We start from the raw sequence: 25,510 nt of genomic DNA on the forward strand, positions 1-25,510 counted from the left end.
CTGTCACATCCTGCTGTCAACTTTCACAAAGCTAGACCACGATGCCAACACACGCGGCCTGCCCTCTTTCAACCAACGTGACGGCGTGGAGAATGTCCGAATCAGAATATTGATTCATACTGGAGGAATCCGATGAACTATGAAGCTCTTAAATTTCAATTTAAAGCTTTCGTGACTGCAGGGATTCATCTTCTTGGTTCTTTCGGTAAAGTCACGTAGAAGGGAAATAATAAAATAATAAAAATAAAACATAATAAAATAATTCTCACGACGTTTCGGCCACAACGCAAGCAGCCTTCCTCAGACTCTGTCTTCTCGACAGACCTGTTCTCCACCTGAGGACGGCTGCTTGCGTTGTGGCCGAAACGTCGTGAGAATAGTATTTTATTATGTTTTATTTTTATTATTTTATTATTTCCCTTCTACGTGACTTTACCGAAAGAACCAATAATATGAAGCTCTTTTTCACAGATGTTCTACTGGACAGCTTTGAAAAATAGATTCACGTCCGGACTTGACATCTGTGAAAAAGATCTTTATAGCTCTTCGGACTCCAGGAGGACATCTGTGAAACACACCCGCAGCATTGACCAGGGCGGCCGTGGGGCCTCACACCGCCAAGCTATGCGACAAGCGGCGAGCAACCGGGCTGCCAACGGGCCACGTCCACCGGTCACCAGCACCGGCCGCTGAGCGTGCTACCTTGCTGGTGATGCTGGCGGTGAGTTCGCTCACGAGGACGGCTCCGCTTCCGCGAAGGACGTCCAGCTGCTGCTCCTCCTCCTCCACCCCTCCCTGTGGGAGAGACAAACGCAGCCGGGGGAGCGACGCGGCTTTAAGCGGGGGGGGGGGGGGGGGCACCGCGGTGGTGGGATGTTATCTTTCTCTCCTGGTATGCAGGAGGTCGTGGGTTTGGTCCCGACCCTGACGCCTGCTGTATACTTTGGGGAGTTTGCGTGTCTCTCTCCCCTTGGTCACGTGGATTTTTTTCCCACCAGGTCCTCCGGTTTCTCCCTCCAAATTTAGAAACGTGCGTTTAGAGTATTTGGCTGCTATAAATTTCCACGTGATAAGCCACTACATCGAGCGATCATTGGCGGCCAGGTCACTTCAGAAAAAGAGCTATACAACTCTAGTGGGAGGCTTTGCCCGGTAATAAAATCGTGTTAAGTTTAGACGACACTTTAGACCGCTTTAGGTGAACTGAACCGCGAGGACGCACCACGAAAAATCCATAGGCGAGGGCTCGACTAAAAATCCACGAGTCGTCGCCGTCGACTAAGGACTCTGGCCGTGACATACCGCCGGCGGCGGCAAGGTCAATCCAGCGGCAGGCCCGCGCGAGCCGTTGACCTTTTGGCGCGCGAGCGATGCCGTCGGCGTGGCCGTCGTGGGGCCGTCACTGGCGGCGAGCGTCCCCGTGGAGCGGCGTCCCCGGCGCTCGGCCCGCGAGGAGAGGACCTCGCGCACGGCGTCGCTGGAGGCGCGCCACGCGGCAGCGCGCACCTCAGCCATCACCGAGTCTGGGGGGCAGAAGCCAGGCGGCACGAGAGAGGGACAAGCGAGAGACTTACCCCCCCCTCCACCCCATCGCCACCCCCACCCCGCCCCCGCCCCCGCCCGCCCGAGAGACTCGAGCGTGAAATTGTGTCGTAGAGAGAGAGAAAATTCGGTGGCACGTAGCGGATCTGTCGACAAGGTGTTGAATAAATAGCAATGGTGATAGCTACGGCCCGGTGGTGGGGAGAAAAAACTGCAAGTGGAGATTCGCTTGTACCGACGCATCATTTGATCATTTGACATCGATTCTTTTCCCGTAAGACTCTATGCATGCATCATAAGTGTTGGAATCAATGTTCATGGATGAATCGATGCAATGGGTCATTGTAGAATTTCCACTGCTGATTTTGTACGATAATTGTCTATCCACCAAGATAAATCAGAAAGTGTATTCAAATATGCAACGCCGGTCTAAGGGGCTCAACGTTACAAGCCACATCACGTGCTCATGGCATTCGCCACTGTTTGTCCACCACTGGTTTCCACCACGATCCGCCACGATCTACCCATTGCTGGATGAAGGCCTCCCCGTCCCCATCACTGACAGCCCTGCGATGCTCCGATCTGTCTCACTCGTGCACCTGAGCTGATGTAATTATCTCCATCTCAGCGGGTTGTCTCATCCGCTCGGGTGCGTTCCTCCTTTGCCTTCTATTCCGTCACCGGTCTCGTCGTGCCTTCTAGCCGCGGCGTGCACAACCCAATCCCACTAACTTTTCTGCGCGCTCAATCTGATGTTCATGATTTGCAATCAATCCCCGATCTACGTGTTACACTTGTCTGTCTCAGTGCAATTAAAAGCACGCACCTCCACGGCACTTCTCCCACGCTTCTCACAAACGCCATCGTCTTCACGCTGCGCTTTCAGCCACCCAAACGCCATTAAAATTTTGCCATCAGCTGCCAATGTGAGCAGGGAGCGAGCCAGCGAGCCGGCGTGTCAGCGAGCGTCACCCACGCTGGTGGCGGCCCTGCTGCCTGGCTGACTCCCATCGCTGTCACGGGACCCCGGGCCGGTGTGCCGTCAAGCACCTGTCTCCAGCTCCAAGCAGGAGGGAGGGGGGGGAGACTTCCATCTGCTCTCGTTCCCCAGCACACGTGGGCGCCTGCCCGTCCACTAACACGTGACTTTTTTGCCGAGGACATCTCGGAAACGGCAGCCGCATGGACCCCGACCTGGGTGCCAGTGCCGATTCCTTTAGCTTTCTATTATCCAGCCACATTCCCAGATAAACGTCTCACTTCCTCCGAATTAATTTCCCAGGATTGCACTAAAATTGAGCGCGCATTTTTTCTGCTTCAGGTTGCGCGGCGGAGCCTGCCCTGTAGTCACCTAATCCACAGCGATCGTGCCTGAATTGGAATGGCGCGCTGGTAATGGTTCAACGTCGAGCAGTCATGATTACAAATGATAGACTAACAATACACACAATTATCTTAAAATGTGCACTGTCATGTAGGTCATAAAATACCATCATTTGCAGCAAATTTCTCAAACCATTGCTGGATGATACAGTCCCCCGGGAGAGGTGGGAGGTTCTGAACATTCTTCCCCATGCTGGTGAGTGCTGGTTGGCTCACATATCACTCGCCACTCGTGTTAATTGGAGCTGGGAATCCAATTCAGGTCGCTGGTTTCAAAGGGCAAAGCACAAACCACCACCCCACCCACTTGCATGCATTAAATATATTACTTCATTAAATTAGTTCATCAGTGTCAGCATCATCATCATCACCGATTTTTTTTTATACTTCACTGGATGTATAAAGACCCGAGTCAATCCAGAATTGAAGAATTATATCGTTATTTTAGACAGAAAATCCTCGCTGAAACTCAAGAAAGACTTCCATGCGGGTCCTGCATTTGGATGTTTGGCCAAATTCCTTTTGCACAGCTCCGGCAACCGCCCCTAGAGCCATGGAAGGAAAATGCTCACGGGAATATGTAAAGACCAACTTACACGAAGCACCAACATTCACCAGCCACATATAACAATTGGTTTTTCCCTTTCTGGCAATAAAACAGGTGTTAAGATGTTAGAAAACACCAAACAAAAACCTTTTGCAAGGATTCATGTTACTGCATTAACTACACATACTCGTGGTGAGCATGCAAACAAAAACATGCTCTGGTAGTATACGCATTGTCTTTGATCCACACAAGAGACAGCTTTCTTTAGAGCCTAGTCTCAAACAGTGTTGGACCATTTTTCGATTTAAAGCTTTCGTGACTGCAGGGATTCATCTTCTTGGTTATTTCGGTAAAGTCACGTAACAAAGTCACGTGACTTTACCGAAAGAACCAAGAAGAGTGTTGGACCAGAGAACGCCAAAAGTAGGACAGCACAAGGACAATGCACTATCGGGCGTGCGCTTTTAAGAGACGGCAACGCGAACGTTAAACGGACGCAACGCCCCCTCCCCCCTCCCCCCACACTGGTGACCATCATTGGCCAAGCTCGTTCCAGTCACGCGCGTCAAATTACATTTGCGCGAGCGGCCTTGAAGAAATGTTGAAAAACATTAAATTAGCCTGACGGCACCGCGCCTGACGGGGGCCTAATCCACGACCGCTGCTGTCGTCTCGGCGGAGAGGTGAGTCGGCCGTGTCGTTGAGATGCGGAGCCGCGGCACGTCGATTCCATGAAGCGGGGCCGTTACGATCACCCGTTATAATCGCTCACAGACCCAGGTCTATTTTGCACGGGCAGTCTATTGAACGGTATTGTTATTCGTAGTTTTGTTTTGTTGATCTGCTCTGTATTGCGCTTGGTGGTGGTGGTGGTGGTGACCTTTGCGCATGATGAATACTAATACGCCATCTACCCCTGCGACTACTACCGTGATTGTTATGCGCGCGCTGCACAACGCCGATCGTGCGCCCAAGAATTAGATCGCTTACAATTTACGCGACGTTAAACACGCACGCTATGCTTACGTTACATTTAGGCTACAGGGGCAAGATGTACAAATAGGGCAAAATAAAATCGATAGTACAAAATAAGGCTGTGAAAAAAAGGGACAAAATAAGCAATCGATCTTGAATGGGCCCACGACTCCGAATTGTGGTAATTTATGTAATTGCTGGAGTGGGGGTTGGGAGAAAGGAGACGCTCTATGGTGTCATACCACCGAGTCTGAATTGCGACATTGCCAATGTTGTCACGGCGCTGCTAGGGGGCTCTAGAGTCATAGAAATCGCCAAAGCCGTAAATACTTGGGCACTCACGCTCCGGAAGTCACAACACCGGCGGCGTGCGGATGCCACCATTATTTAGGCAGTGGTGTTAACAAATGGGTTGAGGGTTTTGTTGTCGTCGTTGTGTGTGTGTGTGTTCATTATTTGGGGGAGGTGTTGACCAAGGCGGAGGTGGCTGGGTGGCTCAGAAGTCAAAGCGAAGCTGACCCAGAACCATTGGGGACCCGGGTTCAGGTCTAGGCTTCGGTCTCGCTGCGATTAAATCAGATGATGGTTGCCCGCTCGGTCACAAACGACTGCACAGCGAAATCAAATGCAGCTTTTGTTTGTCACTTAACTTGGCTACCTTCCAGCTATGAGAATAAAAACATATCGGTTCGACTATCGCACAATGACAAACACGAGGTTCACAGCCGAGTAGGCACATGAGGGCGGCTTGTCATAGGCTCCGTGAACATCTCTTGCCCAGCCATTGAAAGTCGCGCGAGGTCCCACTACTCTGCTGAGATTTCCGAATGGATTTTTAGTCTCATAGGACGTGACGCCAATCTCGCACGCCGGGAAAGAAAACTGCACGAATGGGGGAAAAAGGCTTTGCTAAAAGGACGCGGTTGACCTGAATTTACACACAATTCTCGACATTGCAGCACGTGGACTCAAATACAATCACGGTGTCCTTCCGAGCTGAAATATTGAAGCCAGAAAATTAATTTCCTGCTGCCACAGCACGCTCACTCATGCTCGCTCCACCCCCCACCACCGCCCTGTTCCCGTGTGTGGATTTAACGCTTTCATCAAGTTCTGGCTCATGGCTCGATTCCTTCAAAAGGAAGAATTGCATTGGGGTGACGGCGACGGCGACGCTCACAACCCGCGCGTCGCTCGCTCGCTCCCTCCCGCTACGGGTGCGCCGAGGCCAGACGCAGGGCCTGTCCACAAAGATGCCCTCTGGGGGAGCTGTGGATCGCGCGAATCGGTGAAGAAATCCCTTTAATTGGGCGCGGTTCAGCTGGCTGCAGTGTGCCATCTCCATGCACGTGCGGTGCATTGGTGCTCCGGAAAAGGAGGGCCCACTACTTTTTGAAAATAAATTATAATCTCCAAATTGTTGGTCAAACTTGAAGGCATCTTCCACAATGAAGCAGAGGGCCCAGGACCGCTTCAAATACCACATGCCACTGATGTTAAGCCATGGTCGAGAATACAACTCTTTGACAGGTCTATAGGACAATGTGCTAACCACAGCTTCACCCTCAACTAATTTACATGTATCTAAACTTGTCTATGTGTGTGTGTCACGATTATGGGGTTGTCTCTCTCGCCTTCTGTGTCCATCCTTGTGTGTATCTCTCTGAGCTCTGTATCGATTCCCATCTCCCTATCTTTGTCTTTCTCTCCCTACGTGTATCTATTTATTTGTCTCTTTATGCATCTCTCTGTGATATGTGGCTGTCTCTTCATGTTGCCCCTGTGTGTGTGTGTGTGCCTCTCTCTTTCCGTGACACCACACTCTCCACGTCTCTCTGTATCTGCCTCTATGACCTCTATGACCCCGCCGTCCTGCCCATCATCTGAGCGCTGTGACGCCTCGGGCTGACCGAACGCATCGCCTGTACTACGCGACGTCGCAATAAAATATTTTTTTAAACACCACTCACTGGTCAACACGCCAACGCTCGTTGCTCATCCATGAGAGATGATCCGATCTAACGCTCGAGATATTGAGCCAATGAACACAGAGTCCTTCCACAACCTTATAGGACCGCGTTTTAGCATCATCACCATCAATCAGCCACGATCAATCCAATGCTGGATAAAAGCTTCCCCACGCCGTAGCCATCTGAGATGCAACAATCGTGCACCGCGCCTTAGCATGGAGTGGAAACGGGCCAGAATCATTTACACAATCGTAAGCTTGGCCATCCGTACAACCCCCTCCCCCTCTACCCCCCCCGCCCTCCAACGTAACAACACAAACCAGCGGCCGGCAACACAGGCCGGCCCTTGAGCCTCCACCCCACGGCGATTCCTCCACCCACCACCACCTGCTGCGATTCCTCCACCCACCACCCCTCCCCCTCCCTGAACCATTGGGACACGTTCACCAGACGCGTTCACCTGACACGTTCACCTGACACGTTCACCAGACGCGTTCACCTGACGCGTTCACCTGACACGTTCACCAGACGCGTTCACCTGACACGTTCACCCGACACGTTCACCTGACACGTTCACCTGACTGACGTGTTCACCAGACGCGTTCACCCGACGAGTTCACCTGACACGTTCACCAGACGCGTTCACCCGACGCGTTCACCAGACGCGTTCACCCGACGCGTTCACCCGACGCGTTCACCTGACGAGTTCACCTGACGCGTTCACCTGACGCGTTCACCTGACGCGTTCACCTGACGCGTTCACCTGACGCGTTCACCTGACGCGTTCACCTGACGCGTTCACCTGACGAGTTCACCTGACACGTTCACCTGACGCGTTCACCTGACGCGTTCACCTGACGCATTCACCTGACGCGTTCACCTGACACGTTCACCTGACCGCAGCGTCCCCTCGGCGTCCGGCGGCGGAACGCTGCCGAGGGCGCCGTCTCACTGCTCCGCCTTCTCCTCCCGTCGCCACCGAGCGCGCCGCGTCACGCCTCGGTGCCATTCATCACGGGCGGCGGGAGAGGGTCGGCAGGAAACTTTCCACTGCGAACGATATCGATTCCCGTTCAAAATCCTTTCAGCCTCCTCCGCGAGCATCGCCGGGGCTCTGCAGCCCCGAAGGGCTGAACGAAGCTCCAGGCAGACAGCGGTGCCGCCGCTGTTGTTTACAATTCCCTCCCGCTCTGTTCCTCTCCTGCGCATCCCGATGTGCCGCCAACTCCCACGGGAGTGAGCATAAGCAACACGAGGGCCGCCTCGTGTGCGTTGTTGCTCGTGGTTTCCACGATGCTGGCCCTGCTGGGTGAAGGGCCCCCACCCACCACACGTACTGTGTGCGTGTGGTGGAGGCCATTTGATTCGGTCATGCATCACCACGCCGGTCAATGCCGTTTGGTTGATGGCAGGCAGCATAGATGTTGCGGCAAAGATGTTGCAGCATAGTACAGCGCAACGATGGATTTTGCAGCGCTGCCGTCTGCTGATAACGTCGCACCAAACAGCGGCCTATAGCAGCCGTTCTCTACGCATGGCGGTCGTCCATACGAGGACCGTCCACCAGGCGAGAATCAGCTTAGCTTGCGAGATCTGACCAGATTGGTTGCTTTGCGAGTGACTTGGGTCACAGGCAATAATAATAATAACGTAGTGGAGGGAAAAGTCAAAACCTCTTTCATTCTGCCCTGAAAGTTGCTTATCGTGGACACCTTGCCACTGAAAATCATCGCAAACTCAATGCCCCAGGACATCAAATCTGAGTGTGCAAGCGCATGCACATACACGCGTAGAAGCACGTACGCGCGTATAAGTGCGAATGAGTGGTCAGCTCTCCGCGATGTAGACCCAGCGGCCTCGGAACAACTCCCAGTCGCACACAACGTCATTGGCGAGTGGTGTTGGAACATATTGTGGGCCTTCTCGAGGTCAACTCAGCCTTAAATGAGTGAAGTGATTGGTGGGGTGGTTGAAACATCAGCAGCGGGGAGGCAAATGTGGCTTGGATGTGGTGCTGACCACGAACCCTCATTCCTATGTCACACCAGCCTAAATCGGCCCTTTCTATTAAAAGTGGCCAAACATTTTGCGAATATTTCAATGATAAATAATAATAATAAGTTACAACCATATGTCAGGATGTCGGATGAAATCCTACCCATGCTGCGCCAATCTTTGGGGATGTTTGACCATACTTCACTACGCTGGTCAGTGAGTGTGTTGGTGCCCAGGACCCGTTTAGACATCACTCACAATTGGTTTGAGCCGCGGTCGGGAACCCAACTCAGGTTCCCGGATTTTAACGCACAGTGTGTTCACTGCTGCAACGGCGCTCACCGCCATAAAAATAACCAGGGTATCGTTTTCGGCTTTTAGTTCACGCTTGTATGCGTATATGCGTGGCGTGCGTGCATGCATATACGCATACGCGGATTGGATGGCGCACTACGAACCCGGTGGATGTATTCAGGAACAAATATTCGGCCCCTTGTCCGCGTGTACGCCTGGCCACTTATGCGCATGCGTGTACGTCTGCCGGTGCGCGGGAGCGCGCGTGCGTACGCGCGTGTACGTCACCGCCAGTGCTTGCGCCCCTCACAATGCCACCACAGCCGAGCCAAGACCCCCCCCTCCCGCCCCAGCCCCCCGCCCCAGCCCCAACCAAAGCCATTATAATCCCACGCCGTGCGTGGAGTAATGAAAGTGTCAGATGCCACCTGCACACAATCGCTCTCTCATCTGCTAGTAAACGCGTTTTTCATTTTCCGGGAAGCAGCCACAAGTGCAGCCGTTCGCGTAGTGCGGGAAGGGTTGGGAGGGGGGGTGAGGCAGGGGGGGGGGGGTGAGGCAGGAGGGAGGGGGATGTCTCCTCCTGGTCGTCGTCGCGTGATCGCGCCCGGGGTTCGCCGTCGTAAAAACGCGCGCGGAACGAATGGACGAGTAATTGAGTGAGTGGTTTTAATCGACAGATGAACGGGACGGCTGTCGCGCGAGTGCCAATGCCAGAGAAAGCCACAGCGCAAATGCACTCTGGGAGTTTTTTTTCTTTCAAAATGAGGGCTAAATCTCTATTCATCGCTGTGACCTCCGTAATAAGTCCGGTGTAGCCTGCCACTGACAAAAAGGGGGAAAACACGAATCGGCCTTCGCTTGTCTTTGTGGGATTTTCAGAAAAATTACCACCGAGTTAACCTTGCAAACAACTTAAGCCTTGCAAATTGGGCCATGTTCCCGAAACGAGGAGTAGATTTCTCCAATGATGCTGCTCCTTTGCCAGTGTCAGGGAGCTGAACCAATCAACGTTAAGAACCGGCAACACCAGCAGCAACATCAGCAATATCAGCAACAACAACAGCACCAGCAGCACCAGCACCAACATCAGCTCCTGCTGAAGTTCCCAGCACATGCAGCGTCGTGCCGAGCAACACGCAGTACAACCCGAAAACGCGTGGGAGAGCTGCACTGAATTCTCTCAACACCGTGGCCCTCTCGTATGCCACAGGGAGCAGGCACCAACCACCTGAGAGAGCCGACATGATGCGGTGAGAACTGGCCAGTGGTTGAGACTAAGGATGGAGGTGCAGGCAAAGGAGGCAACACGCCCAAGACGACGTCCACCGCAGAGATGGAGTGATTACAATAATAAGCTCGTGTGCAGGAGCTACATACATGGATTGTTGCGCCGCAGTCACTGTCTCTCCGGAGAGAGACGATAACTGCTTGGGGGGGGGGCTTTCATCGTGCAGTAGATAGATCATGGCTGATGAATAATAATATGATGATGATGATGATGAAATTGAAGTGGCTTAGCTGCTCACATGAGCACAGGAGTATAGTCTTGCTTTTTGGGGCGGTGTTTTTCACCGAATGTAAGAAAATAAATTAAATGAATTTATCCAACCCTGACATCTCGGTTGTCGGCAGGTGTGATATAAAAGTGAGTGAAGGCTCCGCTAGGGTCGTGAGCGCGCGGATTACACGGACCTCGGCGCCGCGTCCGTCACCGCCGATGACCCCTTATCTCATCTTTTCCAGCGACACGTTTAAAATGTCGACTTTTCATTCCCGTCAGGTGGAACGTCTCACGCGCCCGAGAATGCGTCCACCGGGAGACGGAGCCATGGAATCAGTGCAGGCGCTGGGTGGCTTGTTACATCGCTGGATCGGCTGGAGGAGGCCTTCATCCAGCAGTGGATTGACCATGGTTGACGATGATTATGGTGGTGGGTGGGTCAACGTGTAATTTCTCCCGGACTGGCAACATTTACAGAACGCATTCAGCGATAGTTTTGTAAACTATTTAATTTTCAATTTGAAGATGAATTACTCCACTTGAACGGATACATAAAAGTCGGGTTTATACTAATTAGGCTGGGACAAACCATCAATGATAAATTATACATTGCATTTTTTACGCTTGTTACGCAAGAGTTGAATTGCACGTGTAAGAATCAGTTGTTTACGATTCATACAATTTACATGCAAATTGTATGCAAATGTTACTTTCAGACTATTTGAAAAAAATATGCAGAACACAAAGAACTGAATATGCAAGACAGCCATGACCAATCCACTGCTGGATGAAATATTTCCTAAGCCACTGCCATCTCTCATGGCCTTGCGATGTAACGGTATTTTATCTCCCGTGCAGGGGCGGTGTGGACATCACTATGCCCGGCCACCTTTGTCTCCCCAGTGCTGGCATTTACACAAGTCGAATTTGACTTAGGGGAGGCCAAAGACCAGTTCAAACATTCGCCAACGGCTCTGGCTCTGACGTCGCTCGTCACTCATGGTAGCTATGGCTGGGCAGCACGCTTCGATTGCCGGGTTCAATGTGCAGTCAGAGAACCAGCTGCGCCACTGCTCCATGTCCATTTGCCTAACAAATGACATTGAATGTCAATAATAAAATTCTCATGTGCACAATTCCTTGCACGTATCACGAACGTGACGATCGAAGATTGTATTTGCTGAATCGGTGCATTGTTACATGCCTAACAAGTACGCGGCAAGTAATACAATTTGAAAAATATATTGTTTTTCAAGAGGGTCCTCATGTAGATATTGTACCAATATCTCACTGTTTCTATTAAACGTGGCAGGAATACGTGAAGAGCGCAGAGAAAGAAAAAAACAACCTTTACGCACATCCGAAGAACGATCCCAACTCTGCGCAGATGCCAGTAACCTATTTGCTGTACTGCCTCGCCTATATACACCTCCCTGTCCGACCAAAGGTGCGGCGGGGAGCGGGGGGCGGGGAGCGGGGGGCGGGGGGCTTGTGTAACAGGCGCGAACGGCAAAAAGATTGAAACTCCGGGACAGCAACCTCATCGCCCCGCGTGCGTGCGACGCGTGTTCATGCCCGCGCGCCACTCGTGTTCATGCCCGCGCGCCACGCGTCGCGAATGCGCGTCGTCAGCGAGGAGGACCCCCATCACTCGGCAACTGCCGCTTCGAACGTCGTGAATTCGACTCGCGCCTTCGCCACCCGTGGATCGTTTCAGCCTCAAGCGCGAGCGCGTCTCTCGCGCGCCCCGCCAACGATGGACGCACTAAACGCCGGTGTTCAAATTCCCAGCCACACACCCACACACCCCTGCCCCCCATCCGGTTGCCATGGGGACGCCGCTGTAATCCCGCGAGATAAACATCTCGCGCAAAATCACAGCCGCCGTCGACAGTCGGACGACAATAGTCGGACGACAGCCTCGGCGAGACGGCAGGGGGCAGCGGCGGAGGGCAGCGGCGGAGGGCAGCGGCGGCGGCTGCTGCCCGTTTGACGGGAATCGTTTTGTTGTGCCTTGGCGGGTTACGCAGGCGTCTGTGATTACGATAATCCACGATGGACTTGTGCCGTTCTACTCCTGATATATACGTTGCCATCACCATCATCATCGGCAGCACCAAGTCATCATCGTCATCATCACCACGAGCCATGGGCAGCTAACCCCCGGAGGTGTGCACTGCACATTTCGTCATTTGTTTCCACTTTCCTCTGTCTTGTGTCAACATGCTCAAGTGGTGGCCCACGTCTTTCTGGCACCAATCTCTTGTGATGTCGTCGTCAAGACATGCTCTGTTGGCTCTTCCTCTTTTTTCGGTTACTTCTAATTTTGTGAACAACACCACTTTTCATTGTCCTGGTTGCTGTCCATCCTACACGTGTGTCCAAATAGTGTCAGTGTCCTTCTCATCACTGCCTGCATCATCAGGTTGTCTTCTTCTCCGTGCAACCTTTGTCTGACTTCTACGTTTGTCACCCTTTGGGTCCAGTATTAGATGCAGTATCCTTCCATAGCAATGCATTTCAAATGCCAATAGCAGCAAGTGTGGGCTGGTATAGGAGGGGCTTCGAGCTTTGGCTCCGCACACTTGAGTTCTGGAACATTGAGTCCAATTTGCGAAATATGTGCGTGTTATTGTGCGTTGTTATTACGATTGTAAAAAAAAAAGTGTCCCCGAAATCACATGGCCGGATGGATACACTATCCCACGTACAACAAAATCAGAATCTTTATTTATCCTGGAGGAATCCGATGAGCGATGAAGCTCTTTTCTCACAGATGTCCAGCTGGGGTGGGTCAGCAAATGACAGCCGACAAACAACACAAAACAAATGATTATAAGTGCAACATAGAGACAATGTAAGCAAATATAAATACTATTTGCGGTGACCCCTAAAGGTTTGGGATCACAAAATGAAAATCACACTAATTGCGACATCACTATTGTCACAACAAGGCAGCCACTGCCGTTCGTGTCTTTGCTCGGGACCTCTGCTAAACGAGCAGAGCGTGGAGTGGGACCTTTCCACACTTCGTTATATCCCCGTCTGTCAGCGGCAAAACAACAAAAACAAAAAATCCGTAAACGCTGCTCAAGAGTGACACACCGGCTGCTCCCTCGCGAATTGGCTCCCGTCATAAAGAAGCAAGTTTCCCCGACTAACGTTGACGTGCATCGTAAATAATAAAGTGTAGCAATTAATATTTACGTCCCAGTCAAAAGTATCAATTAATATTTATGAACGCGGTAAATAATATAGCACCAAATTCAATCAGCGGCTACAATTAAACTCTTATCACCAAAAATAACTCTGATCAGACACCCCCCCGTCACTTTAGCCAATAGCTGCCAGTTCATTTCTTCCTCGCAGATGCACCTTGTTCTCCCCAAACACTATCTTCCCCTGCGAACCGCACGTGTCCACTTGCAGGAGGGTAGCAATCTCAGCTGGGTCTGTCCGTGGCGAGACCCCCGGCACCCCACATCAAGTAGACCTCCCGCTGTGATGGCCTGGAAACTCGTCGCCTGCCACTTACTCCAGTCAACTCCCTGAAATCACTCCGTGAGAACTCCCCGTCGAATTCCACTGCACGCAGAATTCATCTTCTTGGTTCTTTCGGTAAAGTCACGTAGAAGGGAAATAATAAAGTAAGAAAAATAAAACATAATAAAATAATTATTTTATTATGTTTTATTTTTATTATTTTATTACTTTACCGAAAGAACCAAGAAGATGAATCCCTGCAGTCACGAAAGCTTTAAATCGAAATGCACACAGAATGTCAAGCACCACCATGCACCTTCTTTACCCTGTGCTCCATATCCCACCAAGTACTCTGTACCGCGTTCCCCTGTGTTCGATATCCCACCTTGTATCTTGTTCCCCTGCGTTTCACGTTCGACCAAGTAAAACGCGACACTGACGAACGACGTTCCACCACCACCCCGCGTTCCATCGTTCCACCACGTGTGAGCCTACCGTGCCGTGTTGCACGCAACCCACCGACGTATCCCCCCCTCCCCACCCCCGCGTATGCAGTTCCGCCGCCGCTCCCCGCATCACGAGCCGGCCCCGCGTACCTGCCAGGTGGGAGCCGCCCTCCCAGGCGGCGCGCAGCCGTGCCCGCACCACGCATGCCACCTCGGCGCCACCGCAGCCGCCGAAACGAGCGCGCGCGCCGTCGTAGAACCAGCGCAGCGCGAGCGACTCCACGCGCCTGCACGTCAAGGGGTGAGTGGGTGGGGGAGGGGGGAGAGGCAGGCGAGTGGGTGAGTAACACGGGGGCGACTCCGCGGGGTGGACACACCACGGGTACGGTGGACGCCCCCTCGCTCGGCACGCACTCCCCAAAGCCGGAGGTCTTCGACCGTGCGCGCCGCTTCTGTCCGTCAAGACGCACGATCTCAAATGCCGTACAACAGGAGCTGCCGTGTGCGTATACGAACAGAAGGGAGACAAAAAACGTAGACGCGTACGACTCCTTCTTCTAAGCCAGATGTCCCGTGATTGCCCGAGGACAGTCGCTCAAGATGTGCTTGCTCTTCTCACGTCACGTCCACGGTCCTCGCATCTCGCTCCACCGAGTCCTTCACCCTCTCACCCTCACTCTCCGTCTGCACTGCACCGGTGGCATCTCCGCCACCCTCCCATTAGCAACCGTCTTTGTCTCTTTCTCGACACGTGCCCAAACCGGTCTAGGATCCATTACATTTCTCGAGAATTTGACCAATTGCACAATTTATTTTTCTTCTTCCATATTTTAACAGTTAAAATATCTCTCGCGCGCATTTGCTTACAAAACATGTACACCGTTGCTGTGCGCGTAATGTAAAGCACGTGGAAAGAATCGAGAGGAGCCGCACCGATCGGGGGCACTGGTGGCGACACGTAACGCCCGAGCCATCGCGAGACAGCGCAACCTCGCCCACGACAAACACCGCGCTCACAGGAACGTGTCACGCTCACCCACCGTCGTAGCCGTAGCCGGAATTAACCATCCGCCGCCGTGAGACCGCTCGTCTTCTCTCTCAGTGCACATCTACAGCCTGACCGCATCTTACCGGAGCGCTCCCTAAAATACTAAAATAATATATATACGTAAAAAAATCCACATGGAACCAATGGGCGGGGGGGGGTTCGAGGCGTCTAAATAACTAAATAAATATCGGCGACAATCCTTCGGTTTTATGACGTGGAACCGTCACATCATCAGCCTCCTCCAGAGCGAACGGGGTACAACGCGCAGGGTGTTCGGTCCGCGATTCTTGGCTACGAGCCAGCGATCGCTTCCCGCTTCACCCCCCTCCCACATCCCCCACCACCGCCTCCCCCCCCTCCTCCTCTCCCAACCCGTCCGTCGGACGTGCGAATCGGCGAGTTACAGTGGCCGGCACGAGGCTGATTGCGCTCCCAGTGGGGGGGGGGGGCTCGGAGTGATGGTAGGAGCGGTGGTGGTGGGGGTTTGGGAGCTGTGGTGGGTGGGCGGGCAAAGGAGGGAGAGAGAAATGGGGGGGGGGGGGTGCCCAAGATGAGTGAGTCCACTGCTTCTCTGTGTGCTCAGGCCTGCCCGCCCGCCTGCCTGGAGGGCGTGGATGGCGGGCGCATCCATAAGAGGGATAATTGGATGCCGCTCCTGCCCCTCTCCTCGGGGGACGTAGGGCCCCATAGCAACCGACTCATTACGTCCGCTGACATACGCGCTCGCCGACTCGAAGCGCGCTAATGAACGTCACTGGGACGAGGGTTCTCATTACGGCAATTAAGTGGGGGGGGGGGAGGTCACCAGCACCAGCAAAGGGAAATCACACCAACTTGTTTAAAGCGTTTAATTGCGTAGACACGCTTGCAACGAGCTGTGTCTGGCACGAATTCAGCGTGATGCGCGCCGTTGTACGAAAATGATAAAATTGTAAAAAAAAAGACACCGTCCACACAATGCTTCGACTAACAAATGAGGACCAATAAAATATAAACAATTTCTGTTACCCCATCCCAGCAGCCGCGCGGTGCACTTGGCATGGACCCTGGTGCAAGGAGTGAGATGGGACCCCCCCTCTCCCTTCGTCCTATGGGCCCCTTGTGCAGCTGCACTGCCTGCACACTGGATAGCTACGCCACCGCAGGGCGGAACATTGAAGCTGCACTCGGCTGTAGAGCAACCTAAAACAAATATATGCATTTCCCCTGCATGCGCCTTAACACTGGCACCACGATCATATAAAAAAAAAGTGGCAAATGTAAAAATCATTTCCCCAGGGTGCGTGCCACATTACATTTCATATCCGTTAATTCTCCAGAGGTTTACAGAGAGAGAGAAAAGTGTGATCCGATCTTGAACATGGATTTGCATGTTTTAATACAGGCCTCCCAGTTTCTCCCCGCTGGAAACGCTGCATCTGCTTGATGTAGCATTAGCACCATGCTTGGCTCAAGCGCCCAGCAGTGGCGTGCAACAAAAGCTCACCCACCACGTATACAGTGCGAGCGCACGCCACGCCAAACAACCCCCCCACCACCCCTCGCACAGTCTAACCAGACCGACCATCAGCTCGACTGCGTCAACCGAATGGGGACCGGGCATTGCCCATGTGGCAACCTGATGCACGAAAGATTCGGCGGGCCTGCGAGCGGTGCGGCCGCAAGTCCCAAACCGTCGGCCGCATCGTCAACACTCCGCTGCTGCTGCCGCTGTTGCTGCCTTCGCTCCTTTACAGGAGGAATGGACACGAGGTCCACTCTGCTTCTCAACAGACAATTGGGTGGATAACAAATCTAAAATGACATCTGTAATCTGCTGCTATTCATCCATACGAAGGAGGAGGAGGAGGAAGATGAAGAAGAAAGAAATAAGAAGCTCGACTGCTGTTGTTTGTACATTTATAGTCCTCTATCAATCCAACGATTGGTGGTTCCCGTGTGAATCAGAATCAGAATCTTTGTTTCGACTGGAGGAATCCGATGAGCTATGAAGCTCTTTTTCACAGATGTCCAGTAGGGGGCGGGTCAGCACGTTACAACAACAAACAAGGATAGGAGTGCAAAATATAGAAAAGGTAAGCAAGTCATTAAAATGTTTGTATATACATTAACAAAGTATACAAGTACAAATTGCATACGCACATGACTTCCTGTCATACCGGTCATGGGAGATATATGACCATACTTCACCATTCGATTCGGCACGAGTTGGGGAAGAGAGGGGAAGGCCCACGACTCTCTTGACTATCGGTGGCCACTGATGTTAGCCGTGGCCGGCAAACAAAACTCAGGTCACCGGGTTCATAGCGCAGCGCGCTAACCACCGTGTTTGGCGCTCTCCGCCAAGACTGCTGTTAGCGAGCACCTAATAGGTGAAAATAGAGGGGAGAGGTGGCCAGCACCTTACATGTGTAGGGGTGTTAGAGAGAGAGCCCGTTATGCATGGCAGCCTATGGTAAACAAACACAGTAGGCGGGGCTACATGTGTGCACGAGCAGGTGCCCTCTGCGACGTCCGCGCCAGACACCCTGGGGGGTCGATTCGGTCGTTATGATCCCCCGGGGCCCCACCCCTCAGGGAGGGGTTGGGTATAAAAGGGGAATGTATCGAAGGGCTCGGCAGTGATGTTTAGCTAAAGGAGAGAAGACGGAAGACGTCTTAGAGAGAGCCCTGGACTCCCCCTGGTACGCCGTCCTTATCAGGACCGCGCAGGCTCGAGCCAGTGGCGTGGTACCAGGGCCAGAGCCAGTGCTGGTCTGGACTCTGGGTACCGGGCCCGACTGACCAGTGTCGGGCCAAGATAGCCTCCCCTAGCCCATTAGTGGAGGACTCAGAGGCAGGCTAGGGTTAGCTAGAGAGGTGTGTCCTCAGATAGACGGGTGAGGGGGCCGATACCCCCTCAAATGTGTATGTCACAACGTTGGTGTTAAATAAACAAGTGTGCCTCCAACTCCGGTGTGAACGAGTCGTGAGCGTTACTACACATGCACGAGTGCATTCACCTCCCCAGTGCCGATATTCGCGACCTCGTATAAGAGCGTGCAAAATGAGGACACAAAGCACCTCACCGGCATCACGCACACTCAAGAGCCGTCCCTAAGCTACGGCGAATCGGGGCGACTGCCCCGGGCCCCGCGCTTTGGGGGTGGGGGGTCACGCTTTGCCGTCACGGTGTCAAATCCAATGGTTCCAGTTTACTTTGAAGACGTCGGGGCACGGCACTGACCGTCACGCCACGACGAATAAACACAGCACAGCGAAAGCAATCGTCAAAAGAAAAAAATATTTGGCGACAGCGTGCCAGCACATTAACTCGGCCGCTGCGGCACGGGCTGCCAGAGACACGCAACTGCCATTGCCATCAACAGGGCGACCTTTTGCCGAGGCCGAGGATAGGGCAGCCCCGACTGTGCCTCCGCGCTTCCAATTACTGCACCGCCGTGCTGATAATTTTTAAAAATAGGCGCATGTAGTAGAAACACCCCCCAAACGCACGACGCACCGACTGCTGTGTGGGTTGTCGCGGCTGTGCTACCGCGCGGCTATCCCATGCCTTGTCGCGCCGTGCAGCATGTTGATCGCGTTGTGCCACGTGTTGTTGTTCGGCAGGTTTCGCCCCACGTGCTGGGAGCTTCCTTTTTTAGGTGCTCCCACGATAGAGCCTTGATGAGAGCTCCCAGGACGTGGAGCGGAAACGTGGCGCGTTGCGCGTTCGTAATTCCGAACATCTGTTAGCGCGCGCGCTCTTACGAGTCCAGTCCATCACAAACACGCCGCGCCGATCACACACACAGGAGCATGCTTTTTGGAATAACAACAACACCGCTTGAAGTTGGTTGCAAAACTGGCCCAGAGGACGGATCCCGAACATCTCAATCTCATAAAATTTTTACTTTCAACGGCACGAAGAAGAAGTAACCGACGGATAATGAGCGGAGGCGGCCTCCAGTTCACGGGGTCAACCGCGGCCCCTGTAGCAAAGCCGCCGGCACCGGTGTGCGCGTGGTGGACGCGCCCGTGTGCCAGCGTTACATCGGGAGACACACCGGTGGACTTTAGCCATAATTACCGAGGAGTCGCCGCCGGGGCTGCTGCCGTAAGGGGGAAACCGTATCGTGGGAGAGCCAGGATGTTAACCTTTCGCCGTGAGAACGGTCCCACGTAAGCTATGGTCATAAATCACGGGAGCCGCCATGGGTTTTAAAATATATATATTTAAGCTTTAACCCGTACTCCGTGGGATGGGCGGCGGGATGGCGAGATTTCAACTCCCTCGCCTGGTATACAGGCGGTCGTAGGTTTGACCCCAACCCTGACGCTTGTGTATTTGGAGTTTGCATGTTCTCCCCGTGGTCGCGTGGATTTTTCTCCGGGTCCTCCGGTTTTTCCCTGCACATTTAGAGTATATGGCTGCTATGAATTCCCGCATGATGAACCTCTTTGTTTGTGGCCAGGTCGATTCTGACAAAGAGCTACATAGCTCAAGGGGGCCTTACCTTGTAAAATAAAAAATAGTAATAGAAAAAAATTATGGTAGCAGCATGCTTTAACTCCGCCAAGCAACAAAGCCAACAACAGATGGAATTCCACCACCGAAAGAGACGAGATTCCTAAACTGCTGTTTCAGTTGAACAAAATCAACCAATTGATTTCCTGCTCAAATGAGAATTGACACTTGCTCAACTCCTGTCTATGGCTCTGAGCCAGTGGTGGGAATTCCACATTCCTCTTGGGGGGGGGGGAGGTTGGATGGGTTGTGAGTGTATCAATAGAACAACCACTGGTGACTTTTTCACAAAATTGTACTTACTTTATAAACACTAAAGGGATGATGGGTTGAGTCAATTCCCAACCACGACTTGAATTTACCTTTGAACCAGCCGGTCGGATTGACAGAACACCTCGCGTTATGTAATTTATTAAAATTTCCTAAGACGTGTTGACATTCTCACCACCCGTTACTAATTGCACAAAAAATACTCTGCCCCACTCACAGCACTGTAATATAGGAAGAAATATTACATAACATCGTGCAATATTAAACAGCAGCCAAGCAAGGGAGGCCTAGGAATGTGGTTTAAAAATTTTTTTGTATCACTCAATAACTAAAGCATCGCTCACATCAGAGTGTGTGTGAACACCTTGGGCAGTTATCGGAGGTTAACCGGGATCATTAAATCGGCTTACAAGAGCCGAGTTCATTGACTATCTCTGCAATGGACGTGGTAGCATCATTAGGTTTACGTCATATATGAAATGGAAATACTGTAATAGATTATTGCTTCATGAATTTACTTATTTCACCTGCACGCAAGAATCTATTTCATATTTTTTTTCCTCTTTTTTCGCTCCCGCAATTTTATTTCAAATGTGCCCTCCGCGTCAGGGCCAAGAGTTGAAGAGATGTCCGCCCGCAACACTTTTGCAGTGCAGTGCATCCCTCCATAACACAATCTGGCAGTCAAACCGAAATTTAATGTTGTAATTCTCGAAGCCAGAGTTTTTCCAAATTTGGTAAAATTTAATTCGGTGGGTTTTTGTTTTTTTTCACAGTCAGCGTTGACCAGGCTGAGGCCACCAACTCAACGCAATGGAGGCGGATTTTAGCACGGGTGGCTGAAACCTCGTTTCAAACCAAGGATTTTTGACCTCTCGGTTAAATGGCCACTGCCAATGTTTTTGTTTACATTCGCGGTCGTATACAGTGCTTAAATAGTTGTAACTGATTAATTGTTACGATTCAACTAGGTATCTCAATTCGAGCTCGATATTCCAGAATCTATTCTGTTTTGTCTCATTGTTACCACCTAATTTGTATTATTTATTATTTTTTCTTGCTCTTTGGTATCGTTTCACTTGCTCAATATAACCTAAATATAACATCGGCATATAATTTTTAAAAAATTTACGGAAACCATAAATAGGCGATGCCCATACACACAAATTGATGCGTGGAACCGAGGGGCCATGTGTTTGGAGGGGTGGCGCGGTTGTTAGCACACAGCACTATGAACCCAGCAACTTGAGTTCATTTCCCAGCCGTAGGTGAGAATCGATTTTTAAATTGACGAACTGACAAACCCTCATTACTTGCATAAATCGTGACCTCCCTAACGGGTAGCAACCCTGGTGACGGGAGCAGCGAGCCTTGGCGGGGTGGCAGAGGCGTCAGCCGGTTCCCCCCTTTTGTCGCTCGCAAATCCGAGCCATGCTGGTGCCCTTGCCGGGCTGGCGAGGGGCGGGTCAGGAAGCACTGGATTTATTTTCCACTGCGCAAGCCGAGCCGTGCCACCGACGTAACCCTCGGGGTAAGCGCGGCACAAAAGACGCGTGCGTAGGCCGCGATGCGTTCGCGAGCTGCGCACTGACCGACGTCACGTGCGCGTTTTGCACGCTAGCCATCCCCCCCCCTTCCCCCGCAGGCTCTGGCCCCCGTGTTGGCACCCCATAAAAAATGTCGGTGGAAAACCACCCGTGCCGTGCCTGCCTCTCCCCCCCGCCTCACCACGTGCTGACACGGCTTAGATGCGCCGGGCGAGGGCGCAAAGGCGAAGGCAGAACGGTGTGAAGGAGAACGACGACTCACGTGGCCTTGCAGCACGTGCGGCACTTCCAGCCGCGCTCGGTGCGGCCGCGCTCACAGCACCAGCGGCGGCGGCAGCAGCAGCGGGCGCACACGAAGCGACGGCACGCGTGGCAGCGGCGCCGTGCGTTCAGCAGGCAGCAGAAGGCGGCGCAGCAGCGCACGCAGCGCTTGCCGCTGAAGCGCTCCTGCCGGGACAGCAGCGAGCCCTTGGTCTCCTCCTCCTCCACGTCCTGCCTCAGGGTTCTGGGGGTGCGCGATCGTTCGTTGGCACACGCGCACACGAACAAACAAACAGACAGAGATCCACTGTGTAGCCTTTGGCAGACTGTTGAGGCAAGTGCTGTTAGCGAGTAGCATCTACAAAGAACGGCAGGTCACACGAGGTGGGTGGCCAGCACCACGCACTGCCGCATTTGTCTCCCCAGTGACGATGTTTACACATCGCACCAGGTAGTCATATGAGACGAAGTCAACTTAGGGGAGGCCCAGAACTGATTCAGGTATCGTCACTGGTGTTGGCCATGAGTGGGAATTGAATTCAGGTATCTGGGTTTTTAGCCCAGCGTGCTAACCCTACATTACCGCTCCCCGCATATATACAACAAAGACGAGTCAGTTTTACACGGAGGCTTTCGCGACCGGTATTATTGTTAACGTGACACATTTTTTACTGATTGGCCGTGTCGGGTGGTGGAGGGTTGCGGCACATTTATAATAACGCGATCTAACCCAAAAAAAACCTTTATTATAAACAACAAAGACTTTAGGGTGCTGCTAGGAGCACCTATGAAGGTCGCCACAGCACACAAGGGGGTGGGTTGCCAGCAAATACACACACACGGTCATCCGCCTTTGTCTCTCCAATACCGATGTTGACACAGCACGTCACCAGGTACTCATTTTGGGCCGAGTCAATCTAAGGTTGGCCAAGGTGAGCCTGGGCTCCACTTATCAAGGGCAATGCTGCACCCAGCGCCGCACGTGGGCTACTACAGCACACACACCTGCCCATCATTCATTGTACTTAATTAATTGCTCTTGTAACTATCTTGCAAAAGATGGGATTTTTCAATCTACAAGGGTAATGGAAGGATGGGGGAAATTGCAGGAGTGCCATGACTCGTAAATCCATGAAAAAAATACATTTAACCTCCACTGCATTCAGCACACATATCCATATTAACAATGTTTATTTTGCAATTTGTTTTCCAACTGTTGTCGGTGTCAGTTCATGAGACAAATAAATCCAGAACTCTGGCAGAGGTGTGCATCAACCCACATAGTTGAGATGTTGGCCCGTGGAAGGTGATATCACAGAACTATTTCCGAGATCCATTCAAGTCACCTCATTTTACACTTTCCCACATGCCCCGATAAAGAGACATGCATCACATGGCAATAACAAAAAGAGCTGCAATTTGTACTAACTTAAGTAAAAAAAACTAATTAAATACAGTGGTGACTGGTCAAAGACCAACTCACGACATTTGAGAACCTGGCTTGAATCCTGGATACATTGATACCTGGATTTGAACCCGGGAGTTCAACATTGCTGGCTCACTGCTCAGACCTCTGTGCCACCTGGCAAGGTGCCATACTCTTAACTGCCCTTGTACAAGGTGGCTCAAAAGTCAGGACACATTGGGTGATTACATTTCTTTTTAACTTAATCACAAAAGGTAATTAAATTTATTTTAACAAATGTTAAAAATTACTTCCCTTGAAATTAATGTATTCATGAATTCTCTTTCAGAATGAATTTTTGACTTTTTCAAAGATTGCAGCTTGTATAATCTTTGAACATTCATCAATTGTTTCATTGTCTCAATTCATTCAGGGTTCTTGGTCGAGATTTGGAAACAACGGATTTGAGGTGACCCCACAGGAAGAATAAAACTATACATTAATAAAGATAATGGATGAAATAGTATCTTAAAGAATAAACAATAAAAATGTATAGATTTTTTTAGGCTATCGTAAAGCAACCGAATAATTTTGAAATCAATCCAACGACGTTATTTATGAAAGCAGTGGAGAACTCATTATTAAGATTAATTATCTCTTCATGAAGGAAGACCTGGGATTTACAATATTTAGTGGGTGGATTTTTAACACAATGTTTTTCTGTTTGTGTAGAGACAAACATCTAATGGCAAAAAAGTGGGTTTGGGCAGCAAACGTCAACAGGGATAATGGCCAGTGGCCAAGAATAATTACACTGGTCAACGAAAAAAACATTTTTTTCTCGCCTGGACTTTTGCAGCTGGTTTAGACTAATTTCAGGGTGCTGATTCCAAATCTGATCTCAGATTTGCTCTATCACATCTCATTTTTATACTATCGGCATACCCCATTTTCATTGATTTTACCCGAAATTAACTCTGTCACTTATGATTGCAAGTTGTTGCGAGTCAGTGACTGCTTTCGTGTTAAAATATGGTGCTGTATTTTTAGGATAGTGTGTTTATAATATCATTTTATGTAGATATCCACATTTATTTAATGTTTTTTCTGCAGTTTTTATTGAAAATGCAATATTTGATTTCTCAAAAACCTGATGTGATAGACAAAAACTGATGCCAGATTTGGAATCAGCACCCCAAAATTACATTAAGACCGTTGGAATACCTTATGCCAGAAAAAGTGTGTTGACCAGTGTTATGGAATGGAAGCGTAGGAATGTAATGCGATAGAGAGTACGTTCGCCAAAGGAGATGGAGTGATCAAATCAGCTCGTGTAGAGGTGCTAGGTGGATTGTTACATGTTACACGAGAGATGGCTTGGGGGAGGCATTCATCATTATCAACAACAACATCATTGTTGTTGTTGATTATGACGATAAAGAATTGTATTTTTCATTGCCCATCGACAGCCAGCCACGACGCAACCTGGACACTGTGAACTCACGACCTTTCCAAACGGACGCATCCCCCCCGAGCTTATCTCCGGCGCGCTCCTGGGAAAATGAACGGTCACTAAAGGCGCGAGGAGTCTTCCCGCTAACTTTGGCCAGACGCCAGCGGTCGAGGCGACGCCGGGTTTAATCCCCTGCTCGAGATTAAACGCTCGCCCCGCTATCGCCTCCTGCAGTCACGGCCACCGTGCAGCCGCTGCCAATGCGAAACGGAGGACTCATCGCAAAGTCAGAATTATCGGGGCCAGGACGCGCTCGGAATGACAAATTTTGACGGCGAGTTGTGCGGCAGCGACTAACGCGTTCGTTTTCATCCGCCACCACCTGCCAAACGAAATCATCCCGTGTTGTCATTACAGTAACTAATCAAGATTACTGGGGTGGAGGGGGGGGTGAATTAAAATTGTACGCGCTCGTTAATTGGCCATGCAAGCATTGGATAATTGATGTGGTGCTCGATTTCACCAATCGTTGAACGCAAATTGTGGTTTACTTATGCGCTGCGTTCATGTCGCGCGGTGGGTTTTTTGCGGAATATTTACGGCTGATATGTTATCTGCCTTTTTGATATTTCCTTGGGATATTCACAATCACGTTGCGGTTGTTGGTTGCAGTTAAATGAATTGATTTTAAAAAACCTGTGAGTTACACGTCTTGCACGCAGTGTCAATGCTACTACGGATGAAGGACCTCCGTATTCGATTCGGGAGGGATTTAATCCATTCTTCCACCCTTTGGCCGGATGGACTGCAAGATTTAGAGGCAACCACACTCAACCACCTTGACCTCAAATCAGAGGTGACAGGCCAAAATCATTTTAAT

General features: G+C 51.3%; 1 protein-coding gene across 1 annotated transcript in view; it reads right to left on the reverse strand.

Moving 5' to 3' along the window:
* Positions 1–25,510, reverse strand: part of LOC144721137 (uncharacterized) — a 42,192-nt gene that overhangs the window by 6,140 nt on the left and 10,542 nt on the right. Inside the window, exons 3-6 of the mRNA XM_078598533.1 lie at positions 21,774–22,016; positions 14,290–14,426; positions 1,354–1,523; positions 703–795 (exon numbers count right to left, since the gene is read on the reverse strand). Coding sequence (XP_078454659.1) covers positions 703–795; positions 1,354–1,523; positions 14,290–14,426; positions 21,774–22,016 — 643 coding nt within the window. The remainder of the gene's footprint in view (positions 1–702; positions 796–1,353; positions 1,524–14,289; positions 14,427–21,773; positions 22,017–25,510) is intronic.

This window comes from Lampetra planeri, chromosome 10 (genome assembly GCF_965212315.1).
Source record: "Lampetra planeri chromosome 10, kcLamPlan1.2.h2, whole genome shotgun sequence".
In the NCBI taxonomy this organism is placed as follows: Eukaryota; Metazoa; Chordata; class Hyperoartia; order Petromyzontiformes; family Petromyzontidae; genus Lampetra; species Lampetra planeri.